Source organism: Apodemus sylvaticus, chromosome 5, assembly GCF_947179515.1.
Source record: "Apodemus sylvaticus chromosome 5, mApoSyl1.1, whole genome shotgun sequence".
Lineage (NCBI taxonomy): Eukaryota > Metazoa > Chordata > Mammalia > Rodentia > Muridae > Apodemus > Apodemus sylvaticus.
In genome coordinates, this window is record NC_067476.1 from 118,357,381 (window position 1) to 118,372,058 (window position 14,678).

Below are 14,678 nucleotides of genomic sequence, written 5' to 3' on the forward strand. Positions count from 1 at the left end.
TAAAATTAGATATAAGACAATTGAAACTCCAACAGCTTAAATCAGCTTCCCAAGGTCAGTTTTTTCTAATGGACACATTCGATACCAGTTTAGTTAAGAGTCTTATCTAGCCCCTGAATTGTCCTCTCTATGTGAGCTTCCGGCAGCCATGCCATGGTTTCCTTGCTGCCCTTTACAATAAGCCTTATTACCAGCTAATGTTTACTTATCAGATGAAAGTTAATTAATTTTATTGCTTATATCAAATGTAGCTACTTGGAAAATTCTGGCAAAAATAAATGTACTATGCTCATCGCTCTGATTAAAAAAAAAACACGACTTATCTTGCAAATTCACCATATTCTCCCACATTGGCATGAAATATCTGTTATGTTTCATTTCTCTTCTTTTTAAACCTAGAAGTCTTTTGTTCTTCTAATTTATTTATTTCATATCCCAAGTATTTCCTGTTTGACCTAGAAATGCACTGATCATCACGTTGCTCCTTCTTTAGTTTTCTGTTGCCAATGGCAACCTTGAGTTACAAGGTCCAACATAAACAGAATTTCCCTAGGCACGTCTGTGACTCTCAGCTTCAGTTCATGGTTAATGGTACCTGCTTGTCTGTATGGCACACTCCTGGCCTGGGTTATGAGGGAATCCAACGTGCCTGAATTTGATGTTTCACTGCTAAGCCCTCACAGATTACAACAGTTGCTCAACAGTTAGTTTCTGCCTCAGTTTACTGACACTGGATACCTTATTCACATCAGTAATTTGAATTGGAAGCTATACTCGTTCGTTTTTTATTGCTGATTCTGATTTCCAAATATCTTGGCAAATATATGTCCTCCATAGACCATATGAATCATTTTATCTTTGCCTATACTGGTTTTAGTCATCCTCATCTGTAGGCTAGAGATCATTGACCTTACAGAGCGAGTGCTTCTCACCCATCCTGGCCCAACACAGAAGCCTGATCCTGAAGGATGAAGATTCTCCTCTGCTACCCATGCAGCCTCTTCCTGTGGAGGGCTTTTCTTATTTTCATGATTTAAGGGTTTTTCTATATTCAAACCCAGCTAGAATTTTTAGCAAGCATCATTGTTTTATTTAGTGTTTCTCAGTGTTTGGATACAAAAAGGCATTTCTCATGGACCTATCCATATTGATTCAAAGTTTCATGGAAACTTATTCTAAGAAAACTTAGAAGAAAACAAATTTAAAAACAAAACAGAGTGGTGAGTATACAAGATACAATCTGCTTTTCCCACATGCTACTTTTTGAATGATTCTCCAGTAACCTGACTGACCTCACTCTGTACTTTTCTAAAAATTCATGAACTTATTCTAAATATAAGACAGGGCTTTACAAGGTGGCTCAGGCTAAATCTGAAACTCCCCATTCTATGAATATACTTTGGGAAGGGTGTGTGTGTGTGTGTGTGTGTGTGTGTGTGTTTTGAATATCCATTTATCCAACTGATGAAGTTTAGGCCAGAGTCAGAGAACTACATTCTCTACAATGATCATTGATTATATCACAACCAGAGTTTTGCCTTTTCTATTTATTTTTAAAACGGATATTAGATTTCATTTTCGCTTTAGAAAGACATTTTTGTGCCAAAAATAATGTAATCACATTGCCCTGAAAGTGAAAGGAATATAGAAGAAATAAAAATACTCTCAAGATCCCCACATAATTCATGTTCTTATATTTCCTTTGAAAGGAGCTCTTGGTTTTTACATTTTTCTCATATTCACAGAAGATGTATGCAAGTCTAGGTGGACTTTACAGTTATTTTAACAGTTATGACATATTCCATACCACCACTGTTTCTTTGCTTTCAGATCCATTTATTAATTTCCATTTACTTGAATATATCATATGTTAAGTAGAACCCTTTCACAGAAATACTTGTGTTTGAGTGATTTTTTAGTTTCTTTGCTAATTTGTTTTACTATTTTCCCTTATCTTTAGTAATAAATTTCAAAATGTTTTATACAAAATACTAAATATAACTTCCTCTGAAACAAGAAAACATATGATAATGTAAGAGGGTTAAAAGGGGGCTGGAGAGATGGCTTAATAGTTAAGAACACTGACTGGTCTTCCACAGGACCCCTGATTCCATTCCCAGCACCCACACGGCAGTTCGCTGTCTATAACTCCAAGATCTGACACCCTCACACAGACATACATGTAGGTGAACACCAGTATACATAAAATATAATTGTAGATATAGATAGGTAGATAGTAGATAGAAAGATAGATAGATACATAGATACATAGATACATAGATAGATGATAGATAGATAGATAGATAGATAGATAGATAGATAGATAGATTATAGATAATCAGGGAAAGAATTTTAACTATATATGGTAGCTACTACTGGTAAAAAAGAGAGAATAAACTAACCTAAAATATCTAACTACCATAGAGAACAAACTGCCTGTGCATCCATCAAAGGCATCACAACTGCAGGAAGAATATAGTTATTTTTGACATACTTTAACAGGGAACTATTCTTAGTTGAACATATTCTGGGAATAAAAAGAATCTTGCAAAAATTTGAATGCCACCTTGCTAGTTCAGTGATCATAATATTGAAACTTTCTTCATAGTAGACATAAAGTATGGAGGTAAACACAATAATACAATCATGTCTTAGTTAGGGTTTTAGTGCTGTGAGCAGATACCATGACCAAGGCAAGTCCTATAAAGGACAACATTTAGTTGGGGCTGGTTTACAAGATCAGAGGTTCAGTCCATCATCAGGATGCGAGCAGGGCAGCATCTAGGCAGACATGATGTAGGCAGAGCTGAGAGTAAGTACTACATCTTTGTCTTAAGGATGCTAGTAGAAGACTGGCTTCACAGCAGCTGGGATGAGGGTCTTAAAGGCCACATCCACAGTAACACACCTACTCCAACAAGGCAACACCTTCTAATAGTGCCACTCCTTGGGCCAAGCATATACAAACCATCGTGAATCAGAAGACAAAAGTTTCAGTGTAAGAAAAAAATGATTAAGTTAGGAAGAAACTATATATAATATTGTATTTAAAATTGAAGTGTGACATGGTGCTGTGCACTTGCCATGCCAGCACTTAGGAAGCTGATGCGACAGAAAGAACGTGGGTTCAAGACCAGTCTGGTTGACATAGTGAGGTCCGCTCCTGCTTGGGCTACCTTGCATGACTCTTTCTCAAATGCAAAAGCAAACAAAATCATTTATTTGAAATAGCAGTATGTACCAATAACTTGCCAAGTATATTTTCTAGCCATGCTGTGAGGCAGTCTGTGCTTGGTGATTGAAAACAGCAAGCACTTCCAGGATCCAGGGCTGGGTTTTTAAAGCTTTCTTGGGAGGAACCAGAGCTTCCTCAGAAAACAGCGTTTGATACAGGAAACATTCAGAAGTGTCTGGGTATCTCTGTGTCTGTGTCTGTGTCTGTGTCTGTGTCTGTGTCTGTGTCTGTGTGTGTGTCTCTCTCTCTCTCTCTCTCTCTCTCTCTCTCTCTCTGTCTGTCTCTGTCTTTCTCTCTGTCTCTCTTCTCTCTCAAGTAAATATTCAAAAATCAAAAAGGACATTCTAACGAACCTCGGAGCCAGCCTGAAAGGGTCTCCTCAACCACACAGCAGACATATGAGCTTTGAGATAAACAAACAGAAAGCACAAAACTGATTAAAATCCAAGGAAGAAGAAGAATTGTCTGCATTTATTTGGGGAAAGAGAGACAGACTGGGGGGGGAGCGGTGACAAGAAGGTGGAGAAAGAGGAGGAGGAATTATGTAACTAAAAAATTATTACTCTCACAATTTATTTAGACAATTTGTAATTAAAGAAAAAAGGAGGAAACCTTTAACTTTTGCCTTGCCTTCAGTGAGAAGTTTAGTACAAGTTGCTTTGCTTTTTGAGACAGGGTTTTGCTGTTCATTACCAAAGAATACCAACTAAACATAAAATTGTTAGAAATCACCATCTACCAATGAAGAATAAAGAATTACTAATTACATAAAAAAATTATGGGGGAAACTTCATACAGATCTGTAATTTGACCTCACAGCATAACTGCCTATTGAAACGGAAAAAGAATAAAACCAACCAAACAAAAAACCATCTTTGCAAATTCAAGATGTAGCAGCTAGCAAGCTATATAGGTCTCCAATATCATCATTGGTAATAAACCCGACTGATTCTGACACCCACAAACCTGTAGCAATAGGAGCTAAAAACAAATACCAACAAATACCTGCTGAGCATTCTTGCCAAATCAAATGCTTAAGTTCTATATAATGAAATCTCTAGTTAGCTTCTAGTTTTTAAGTCAACTTAAATGACACCGCAGGCAACTAACCACACAGACTCAGAATGTGTGTGTTCAGTAAGGACACTAGCCAAGACTTTAAAAATCTAAGACTGTGATAAATACCTGAACTGGGAGAGATGAGAAAGATAGAACAAAATGATGATACAATTAATAATCGTTAGTATTTTCCTGAAACTGACTAAGATGCTGCCATCATGTAAGAAAATGTCCTTATTTTCAGATGACATGTGATGTGGTTGGTGTTCATGTCTGACCGGTTCCACAGACACTTAGAGAAAGATAATAGAAAATGCATGATTTAGAAAAAAAAAGTAAGATTATTTACAGATACTGACAATACTGACACTGGGCTCTATTTTCATTGCCACCATTGTTCATTTATTTTGCCTCTACAGTCACCACCATAATGCTTTGAACATCCTTAGTCTCACACCTGTAAGCCAGATTCCATAAGGTGGGCTTACCCAATCAAAGGTTATGGATGTACTCCTTTTCTTTTTCTTGCTTTTTGTTAATTTGTTTTTGTTTTAAACTACTTTGGGGACTTTTTTTAATATAAAGATGTAACACAAAATAAGTGCAAGTAAACGGCTGTCCCTGGGGGGCGGGGACATGGGGCGGCTTTGGGCAATCAGGCCTTAATCCTGTGTCCAGAATGGTCTTGAACTCATGCCCAGGTGACCCTCTGGCTCGGGTTTGGGTTGCCAAGACTAAAGCTCCAGCTTCTGCCACAGCACACAGTTAATGCTGTCTGCCTGGCACATAACACGCTGGGTTCAGACCTCTTGAAGCCTAGTAAGTTAACAGCTTCTCATGCAGAACACTGGAAAATCCAGTTTCAGAGAATCTGCCCTGCTTCACTGACAGGTCATTTATAGCACAAAATTCTGGAAGCAGAGAAAGGACTTGCTTTTTCCACTTGGTGATGTGAGATGAAGTGAAGATGGTAGCAGCCGCTGTCACCTTGCTCTCCTGCCGTCCCAATCATGTCTAAGGAGGTGACCTCAAACCTTGGGCTTTCCATCCTCAGATTAAAGCAGAATCTAAATGAGAGGAAACTGCCTGCTGCGGGCTTCGGGGCCCATTCTGTCTTCAGATGTGACAAAGCAGTAACTGTCCTCACACCTCTTCACTGCACCTGAACCCACCTGTAAGGATCAGGCACCTGCTCCAGGGAGGCCAGCCCCTGAAGGGGACACCAGGAGGAAGCACACTCAATGCTACGTGGACCCACCTGTTTTCATTCCTACAGATTGCTGCCCAGTGTCAGAAAATGTCTTTGGGCTGACAAATATTGTTTTGTTTGATGCCTGACAAAAAAGTCAGACACTCTCACACGGACATTTTCAGTTTCTGCGTTTTGTCGCTGCTGTTGTTGCTGCTGCTGTTTGTTTCTTTTTGTTTTTGTTTTTTTTTTTCTCAAAAAAACAAGAATCTGACAAGCCCAAGCTAGAACACAGCTAATGGCACCACCTTTAGTTGGGTCGCATCTTCTCTAGTCCCACCTCTTCTCCTCCATCTTCACAGCCTGCTTCTCTCACTTGCCTGACTTTCTCTGCCCATGTAATCAACAGTGCTTGAGCTGTTCTAGCTCCAGTTAGATGGGGCTTTCTGGGAATAGCTCCAGAAAAAAAAAAATATATATATATATACACATACATATATGTGTGTTTTTTAACAAGGAACAAGTCATAAAGAGTAAAAGAAAAATTTCCAACTTCACTTCTAATAGTAAATACAATTTTAAAATTAGCTTATTAATAATTGTATGACTTTTCTAAAAAATAGCATATATGGCATTTCATCTAAACCGTAAGGCAGTGACCTAGTTTAGAATGCAATAAAAATCTGCTTCTACCTCATGATGAAAGGAAAAGTCCAGGATAGTTATGGCTTAGCCACAATTAGGTCAATGATTACAAACTGTTAAGCATCATTATTAAAATTAAATTATCAAAATTGACTTTACAGGAATCAAATTACCAACATCCTTAAGAAGTTGGCTAATTGGCATTTCCTCGTGTTTCTTTTTTTCTTTTTAATAATGAGGATGATGACGATTAGGATGATGAATCATTCTGCAATTGCATAGTGTCTTATAGAACATCTTAGGAGAGACTATTTGCTAGGTCAGGTCCAACTCACCCATATTGGAAGATCCACCCATCAAACCTAAATAAAACCAGCCATCTTCTGTGGCCACGGTGCATACACCTGTGCTGTTCTTCCTTTCCTTAGTTTGCTTGGAACTGAAACTAATCACAAGCATGCTGGATTGAAGGTTGTGAACAGCTGGAGGCGGCTGCTGGTAATACAGCAGACCTGTCATCAGGGTGGGATATCACTGACAAACAACTGAGCTTCTATGCAAACCATGATTTCTTCTGAATTGTTGGGGCAGTGTGGGATGAAAGGACAAATGTTTTCTTCTCTCTCTCTGTCTCTCTCTCTGTCTCTCTCTCTGTCTCTCTCTCTGTCTCTGTCTCTGTCTCTCTCTCTCTCTCTCTCTCTCTCTATATATATATATATATATATATATATATATATATATATATATATATATATATATATATATATATATATATATATATATAGTCTTGTATGTTCTTTGAGAGGGGAGAAATAATTTTGAATACCCAGACTGAGCCATTTTTTTCACATTCCATTTGATACATGTGTTGGGGGAAGTCTTTCAGCAAGATCCAGAATTCATTATCTGCCATCCTTCCAGTCCTTTTAGGAATTGTAACAATTTTTATTTGGAAAGGTAATGCATTGTGTATGCCATGCAACACTTCAGAAAGGTCTGGTCCCGTACTCTACAGAAATTAACCTTTCTGCTATACAGTGCAGAGGGGAGAGCACAGGAAGGAGAGACCACACGAGGACCACAAATAACTGTCATTCTTGCTGAGTTTGTCATAGATTTACAGGAACTTTCTGTATTTCAACACTTTGGGAGTTTTAAGAGTTGCAGAGCTGATTACACATAGATACAAACACTAAATAGCTAAGACTTGGCAGACTATCTCTGATCTAGAGAAACAGTGAAGGAACTAAGCTATTAGATCTTGTCAAATGGCTAGCAGTAGCTCTGAGAATTGACTTCACAGTGGAAGGTCCCCAGAGTCAAGGACAAGCCTGAGAGGCTTCATCTGTTGTTGCAGATGGAGGATGTACAGCCAGGATATGGCCAAAAGAGAACTGGGGCCTTAAAGAGAAGATAATCAGCATAAGTAATGAGAGCTAGCTAGCTAGCGGTATTGGTATCATGCAGAACAGCTGAGAATGCAGAGGCTAGGCCCACCCCTACCTCCTAAGCGAGAATCCAGGCCAAGCTCCACACGGTCTATGCACATCAGAAGGCAGACAAGCTCCAAAATCACTTTCACATCTTAAGAATTTTCTGGGTTTTGTTTGTTTGTCTGTATTTTGTTTTATAAACTCACTGTGTAGCTCAGGCTAGCCTTGTATCAAAGGTGATCCTCCTGCCTCATCCATCCAGGCACTGTTAAAAGGAATTACCTCAAGGCTAATGGGGGCCCAGCAAAGGAGCATTGTCTTCAGGATATTTTAAATCTTGAGTTTTCTTTGGGCTCAGCCCACAGAGGCTTCTTGGAAGCAGCCCCCATGGCTCCAAACACCCTCACCTGTTCGTGAGAAAGTGCTTTACAACCACTTTATTTCTAAGGCAACTGTGTAAGTCTGTATGTGAAGAGAGTGTTCCTTGACATTAAAAAGGTCTTGTGATTTTCCAAGTCATAAAACAGAAAAAATAGAAGACATTTCAAAAGTAACTGTAGCACTTTAAAAGATAAATAAAAATGGCAGTGAGAAAGGAAATAAGGAAGTGATTTTTAAAAAGAACTCATGGCAAAAGTTAATGTTGTACATGCATGGGGTTCATTTGGAAAAAATCTCAGCAAGCTTCTCTTTAAAACAGCAGTTCTCAACCAGTGGGTCCTGTCCCCTTTCATTGGTGGTCAAATGACCTTTTCACAGGCATGGTATATCAGATGTCCTGTGTATCAGATACTTAGATTACAATTCATAACAGTAGTAAAACTATAATCATGAAGTCTCAATGAAATAATTTTTTATTCCATATACTCTTTATTTACATTTCAAGTGAGTTTTCCTTTCCTGGATCCCCCCTCCCTGAAAGTCCCATAGGCCCTCTTCCCTCCCTCTGTTCCCCAGTCCACCATTTCCCACTTCCCTGTCCTGGTATTCCCCTACATTGCTGCACTGAGATTTTTCAGGACCAGGGGCCACTCCTTCCTTCTTCTTGGGCATCATTTGATATGTGCATTGTGTCTTGGGTATTCCAAGCTTCTAGGCTAATATCCATTTCTCAGTGAGTGCATACCATGAGTGTTCTTTTGAGACTGGGTTACCTCACTTAGGATGATGTTCTCCAGTTCCATCCATTTGTCTAAGAATTTCATGAGTTCATTGCTTCTAATGGCTGAATAGTACTCCATTGTGTATATATACCACATTTTCTGTATCCATTCCTCCATTGAGGGACACCTGGGTTATTTCCAGCTTCTGGAGAAAGAGGAACATTTCTTCACTGCTGGTAGGGTTGCAAGCTGGTACTAACACCCTGGAAGTCAGTCTGGCAGTTCGTCAGAAAACTGGGAAAGTTATACCACCCCTGGGCATATACCCAGAGGATTCCCCAGCATGTAATAAGGATACATGCTCCACTATGTTCATATAAGCCCTATTTATAATAGTCAATGAAATAATTTTATGTGAGGAACTGTGTTAAACAGTCTCAGCATAAGGAAGGCTGAGAACCACTACGTTAAAGGCACGAGTGGACTTGAGGTATAGATCAGTGGGGTTTGCTTAGCATGCAAGAGGTCTGTAAAAAACCAAAATACTCACTGAATAAACAAACTAGAAACACTCAGTCTTAGTTTCCCAACCTCAAGCTGAAGCCCTGTTGCTGACTTTACTCAATCCTGGGCGTAAGGATTTCAATTCTTATAAACTACTTCTGTAAACTTTTCCAAGTGTGTGTGAGTGTGTTTAGAATTGAGTTTATTTGTCTTCGTCCAAGTCCTTAGGCTTGTTACACCACATGACCTGACCACAACTTGATTTTCAGCTGGGAATTAGTGGGATGTTCTACTACACAGCTACTCATCTGTAGCTGACCTGTGAATGGCATCTAAGTTCATTCATCCTCACTGTGCCCTTCACACAACTCTGGGAAGGAGTGTCTATATGGGTGAGCTGAGAAATATAAATGACCTCAACCTTTTTCCTCTCTTGATGTCTCTCAGCTGCAGATGGAGCTGGAGCAAGAATACCAAGACAAGTTCAAAAGACTGCCCCTGGAGATTCTGGAGTTTGTACAAGAAGCCATGAAAGGGAAGATCAGTGAGGACAGCAATCACGCCTCTGCCCCTCCCTCCCTGGCCACAGACACTGCGAAGGTGAACCTCAAGTCTCCCTCCACTGAGGAGGTAGAAGGAGAGAACCCAGGAAGAGAGTTTGATACTCCTCTGTGATGTCCCTGCCAGGCCTTCCAGATCTGCACGGCTGCTTGAACTCCATCAGACTCTAATGACAAAGATCACTGCCCAGGCCATCTTCCTAAGAAACATCCCTTAGCCTGAAATCCACACCAAAGGGAGAGTTCCAGAAGGATCCGTGTGAAGGTCCCGTACCCCGGTCCCATGTGTCATGTGGAAACTATTGCCAGTCTTAGAGAGAAGGGTGCATGTATGCAGGATTTTTTCTTTTAGTTCCAATAGTAAATTAAAAGCAGGCAGCTCCCAGGCTCCATGGAATATATAACAAAGGACAATGTCTTCTTTGAAGGAAACTAGAGCTCATGTCTTCATTTGAAGCCCTGCTGTACAGTATTTCAAAGTAAAAGAAGTAGTTTGAGAAGTGCATAGCACCATTTAACACTATGAGCATTCCGCCTTCAGCGTCGGTTCCCTAACTGCCCCGCAATCCCATGTTGTCAAATTAACTTGTATAGTGAATTGTTTCATTCTTTGCTTTGCAGGCACTGGTGGCTTGCCGTTTGCTAATTTATTTATCACAGAGGCATCTGTATTTGCTATTGACATGGCTTTATTAGATACCATAGTGACTCATATAAGCTGGTTTCTTTTATAAAATAAAAAAAAAAATCACATGATTGTATCATTTCCCAGTGAAGCCATTTCACGATTAGCAATATTTGGCTGCATGCCTTTGGGTATCTATCCGTTGTTGGACTGAAGCTGTCAACACAACTACAACAGGTCTGCTCTGTTGAGTCAGGATTTCAGCCAGACTGAACAGGATCCAGTGGGCTATTTTATTGTCGGATATTTTTTGTGGTTCATTTATTTTTACTGTAGAAAGGAAGATAGAATATTTATCTAAATGCACATGTATAAATGATACACATTATCTCCATGTATATAGTACATGTATGCAGCCAGCCATATAAATGCACACACATACATACGCATGAGTGTAAATGTGTGTTTATTAATTGGCAGTGACCCAAATCTCTTCCATAAGATTTCAAAGCAAGTTCAGGGATACATGGATAGAGAAATAGTGGGTCTAATATATGTTATATGGATAATTAAATTATATGAAACGCTAAGAATCAGTTTATGGAGTCATTGATGCAACTTGAGGTAGTCTTAGAATTTAGAAAATGAATTTACTAAAAATTTTGGAGGATCAAAAATTGGATTTTAAGTATCAGACTTTGAGCTTGTTTTAATGGTCAGAATATGCAAAAATGCATAGGAAATAGAGTGCAAATGTATTACTACTATCTTCAATAAATTTTAACTGAGTCATTTCCATTTTATTCTGATAGTAATAAAGCTCTGGTTATATTTTAGTTTGTATATTTACTTCACTTAGTTATGTCTTTTTTAATTCTTATTTTATTCTAAGGCAAATAAGAGAAACAAATTATATCATGCTAAAGCTAATAAAATCATTGTTAAAAGGTCTTAAGAAATAATATTATATAGAAAAATATGGTTTAGAGAGTGGAACAAAGAACATTAAACCCAGCAATGACACTGTCCATGGCTTCATTTTATTTTAAAGTGAACCTGTCTGCTTATAATTTAGCAAAACAAAAAGCAGTTGTGTCCTGAAATTTTGTGTTTCAAGAATTTAATATTTTTCTGGAAATGATTTTATTTAACTTTAAGCAATAACTAGGACCATAATTAAGTTTTAATCAAAATGAAGGCTTGTTTCAAACACCATGAAAGTGTTTGATTACACACACACACACACACACACACACACACACACACACACACATACACATCTACTGAGACGTAAGAGGAAAGTCACATCCTCTTCAGAGATGATTGTATTTTATCTGAATGATCAAGAGTGTTAACTAGTCACCTGCTAAAACTTAACTTCCACTGAAGAGAGATCTCTTGTGAACCATTCAACTTTTGCACTCTGAAGAAAAGGCATTACTCAGAAGGAAGTGAGAACAGTCTAAATGGAATGCTGCATTTTACAAACACAGTCACAGACTGTTGGAAATTGGAGAAGAGTGAATGAATAACAGGTTTCGAAACCAAACACAGTGGTGGTTATTGCAGAACATTGGATTTCATCATATTCCATATAGTGACTGAGGGTGAAAAACCTTGACTTTCAAATCCTGTTTTGGTAGTTGGACTTCATTACCTTGGTGATTCTAGTCATTTTACAATGTTTTGTATCTGGTCATTTACTGTAACCACATTTTTATATCTGTACAGTGACACTTTTTGCAGTTGTGGGGTAGTGTGTAACACTGTGCATCCTGCATCGTCAAAACTACTACCGTGATACTATCCATTGATAATATTAATATTACTTGAAAATAGACAAAGGTAAAGAAAAGGGGTCTATATGATGTGCAGTTTTGTGCCTTTATGTATTTGCCTTGTTCTTCGTTGAATGTGTGAAATCCTGTACTGTGGTTTTTCCTAGAATAGAGAGTAGAGTCATGCATTAAAATAGGCTGTATCCCTGACACCTTTAAACTACTGGGAATAACATGATTGGGCCGTGTAAATCAGTGTTCAAAGTTCTAATGACATGCCATGTGCTTCGGTTTCTAACATTTCAGTACCGCCATACATTAATTAATACTCCTGTAATAGATAAGCAGCCATTAATTAAGTTCCAAAAGAAAGGGCCATTGCTTGCATTCCTTTGAATTTAATGTTGCCCTTGTGTACTGTGTTAATACTGTTTGTAATGGATTGAGCATTGTGGTTTCCACCTCTTAAGAAGAGAGAGAAAGAGATGACAAAGTATTTGATGCTCTTAAAATGTACATATTTGGGTTCTTCTATCTCAAATTATTTAAAATGCGTAACTCACATTTTTGTAATCATTCTATGCAATTTTGTGGCATGATGTTTCTTCCACTTGTAATTTTATGTGCTTTCATCACACAAAAATTGTCCAAAGGAAACAATAAAAATTTCTTAACACAGTCCAGCTGGACCTTCTTAGAGTCACAGCCCACTTTACAGGGAGGTCAGTGACAATGTACATAATGTTAGTCGACAGAGTGTAATGCCCACCTTACACACCACACCAGTGCCAGGCAGACTAAACTCCGTGGTACTGTGCAGATGGCACAGCTGTGACTGCTGTCACCCACCTCTGCCCTCCATGACTGGCTTATCACTTGTTACTCCCCCCACGATGGAGACTCCTCTTCTTTTCTCTTGGTCATCCCTTTTTCCTCTCTTTCTTCCTAACCTAAGAAAGGCAAAGCAAATGATTTCTGACAAATCACGGAAATGAGAAGAACAGATGGTGCAACTTACAAGATTTTTAATGAAACACATAGTTTGCAGCATTGGTGGGGAAGTAACATACACGCGAGTTCTCTGCCCATGTCACGAAGGCACCCCGAACGCAGCATACCCGTTATCTAGTGCTATGCAGTAGGCAACTCCAAATGATCTCTTGTCTGTTACATACTTAGGGGATGGAGACAGGAATTCAAATAGAGCAGGGTGGAGGATGGCCTGCCTCTGTTTACCTGCAATGTCTGGGGAAGAGCCTCCGGGTTTGACTTTAGACACCCATGTATGGAGTGGTCCATCAGCTATTAAGATTCTAGGGCTCTAGGTTAGAAGACTGTATGGCCTTCACCATAGCCTTAGCTTTCTTACAGTGCAGTAGCTGGAATCCAATAGTAAGTCTTCTGTGACAGCCATGAAAGAATGGTGAAACATCTTTATGACAACACGTATAAGTCATGTGTGCTCTTGCACACTGTGTACACTGGTGCTGTCACAAGCTCTTTCCCAGATTCACAGCAAGGAGCCATGTATGCCAGAGTTTTGGTCCCTGAAGAACATAAGAGTTAGGGAAAAAAAATAACCATAGCCACAAAGCTGTCTTTAGCCAATACAGTCTACATATGCACTGTGCATCCAGCAGAATATGGTGGCATTCCAACTCCTTTGTTCTCTTCACCAGTGAAAAGAGAACTATTACTCCAGTTGCCCAAAGAATCACATTGACATTGGTGGTTTGTCTTGGTTGTTGTTGTCCTTGTTGTTTTGTGTTTTTTTTTTAATTTGACTCACAATTTCACATATTCAGGCTAGCTTCAAGCTCCCTATGTGAGGAGGAGAGCCTCGACAGCCTCATCATCCTGCTTCCACCTGCCAAGTGCTAGGATTATAATCCAAGTACTGTACCACCACTAGTTTATGTAGTGCTAGACATGAAACCAAGGGCTTTGTGTATGTTAGAGCAAGCACTACCAACCAAGCTACATTCCCACTCCCAACATTATTTTTGATATATCTTCTCCCTTATCCCTTTCCCAAGAAATTGCCATTTCAGGATAGTCAGCTTGGATTGACTCATAATAACGCATGCTTGTTTTCTTTCTATCACTGTGCCCATGCATGAGTGGAGCCGCCATCACCTCCCACCTGCCCAAGTTCTCATAATGCATTGTCAGTCATGTGACCCTTTCCCCATGCTATAGCTTGACTAGCAATGTCAAAGTCCAAAGGAGATGGAAAGCCTTCAAATGGTCTCTGCTGTCTCCAGAATAAACACTAATCCCTCAGTGGATGTCTGAAATCTTAAACTAGGTACTTCCACCAGACACCCCTAGTGTCCTATTTATCTCCCTCAAACCTGAGGCACTATCTCACTCAATGAGCTTGAAATGCTCTTCCCAAGACTCATAGAGTATCCCTTTCCTTCTCCTTCACTTACCTGCACCTCTCTCAGGCAGATGTTGTGCCTTACACGTCAGTCCTCCCACTCACCACATGTGTTCAGTGGACTAATAGTATTTCGTTTGTGGTGAATTGTTAATTTGGTCATC

At 39.2% G+C, this 14,678-nt stretch overlaps 1 protein-coding gene across 2 annotated transcripts in view; it reads left to right on the plus strand.

Annotated features, from left to right (window-relative positions):
- Nucleotides 1–11,189, plus strand: part of Plcb1 (phospholipase C beta 1) — a 699,616-nt gene extending 688,427 nt beyond the window's left edge. Inside the window, exon 32 of one of the 2 annotated variants that reach the window (XM_052183717.1) lies at nucleotides 9,616–11,189. In XM_052183717.1, coding sequence (XP_052039677.1) covers nucleotides 9,616–9,843 — 228 coding nt within the window. In that variant the 3' untranslated portion in view covers nucleotides 9,844–11,189. The remainder of the gene's footprint in view (nucleotides 1–9,615) is intronic. The other variant, XM_052183718.1, reaches the window with a different exon arrangement.
- The last annotated feature ends 3,489 nt before the right edge of the window (nucleotides 11,190–14,678 follow it).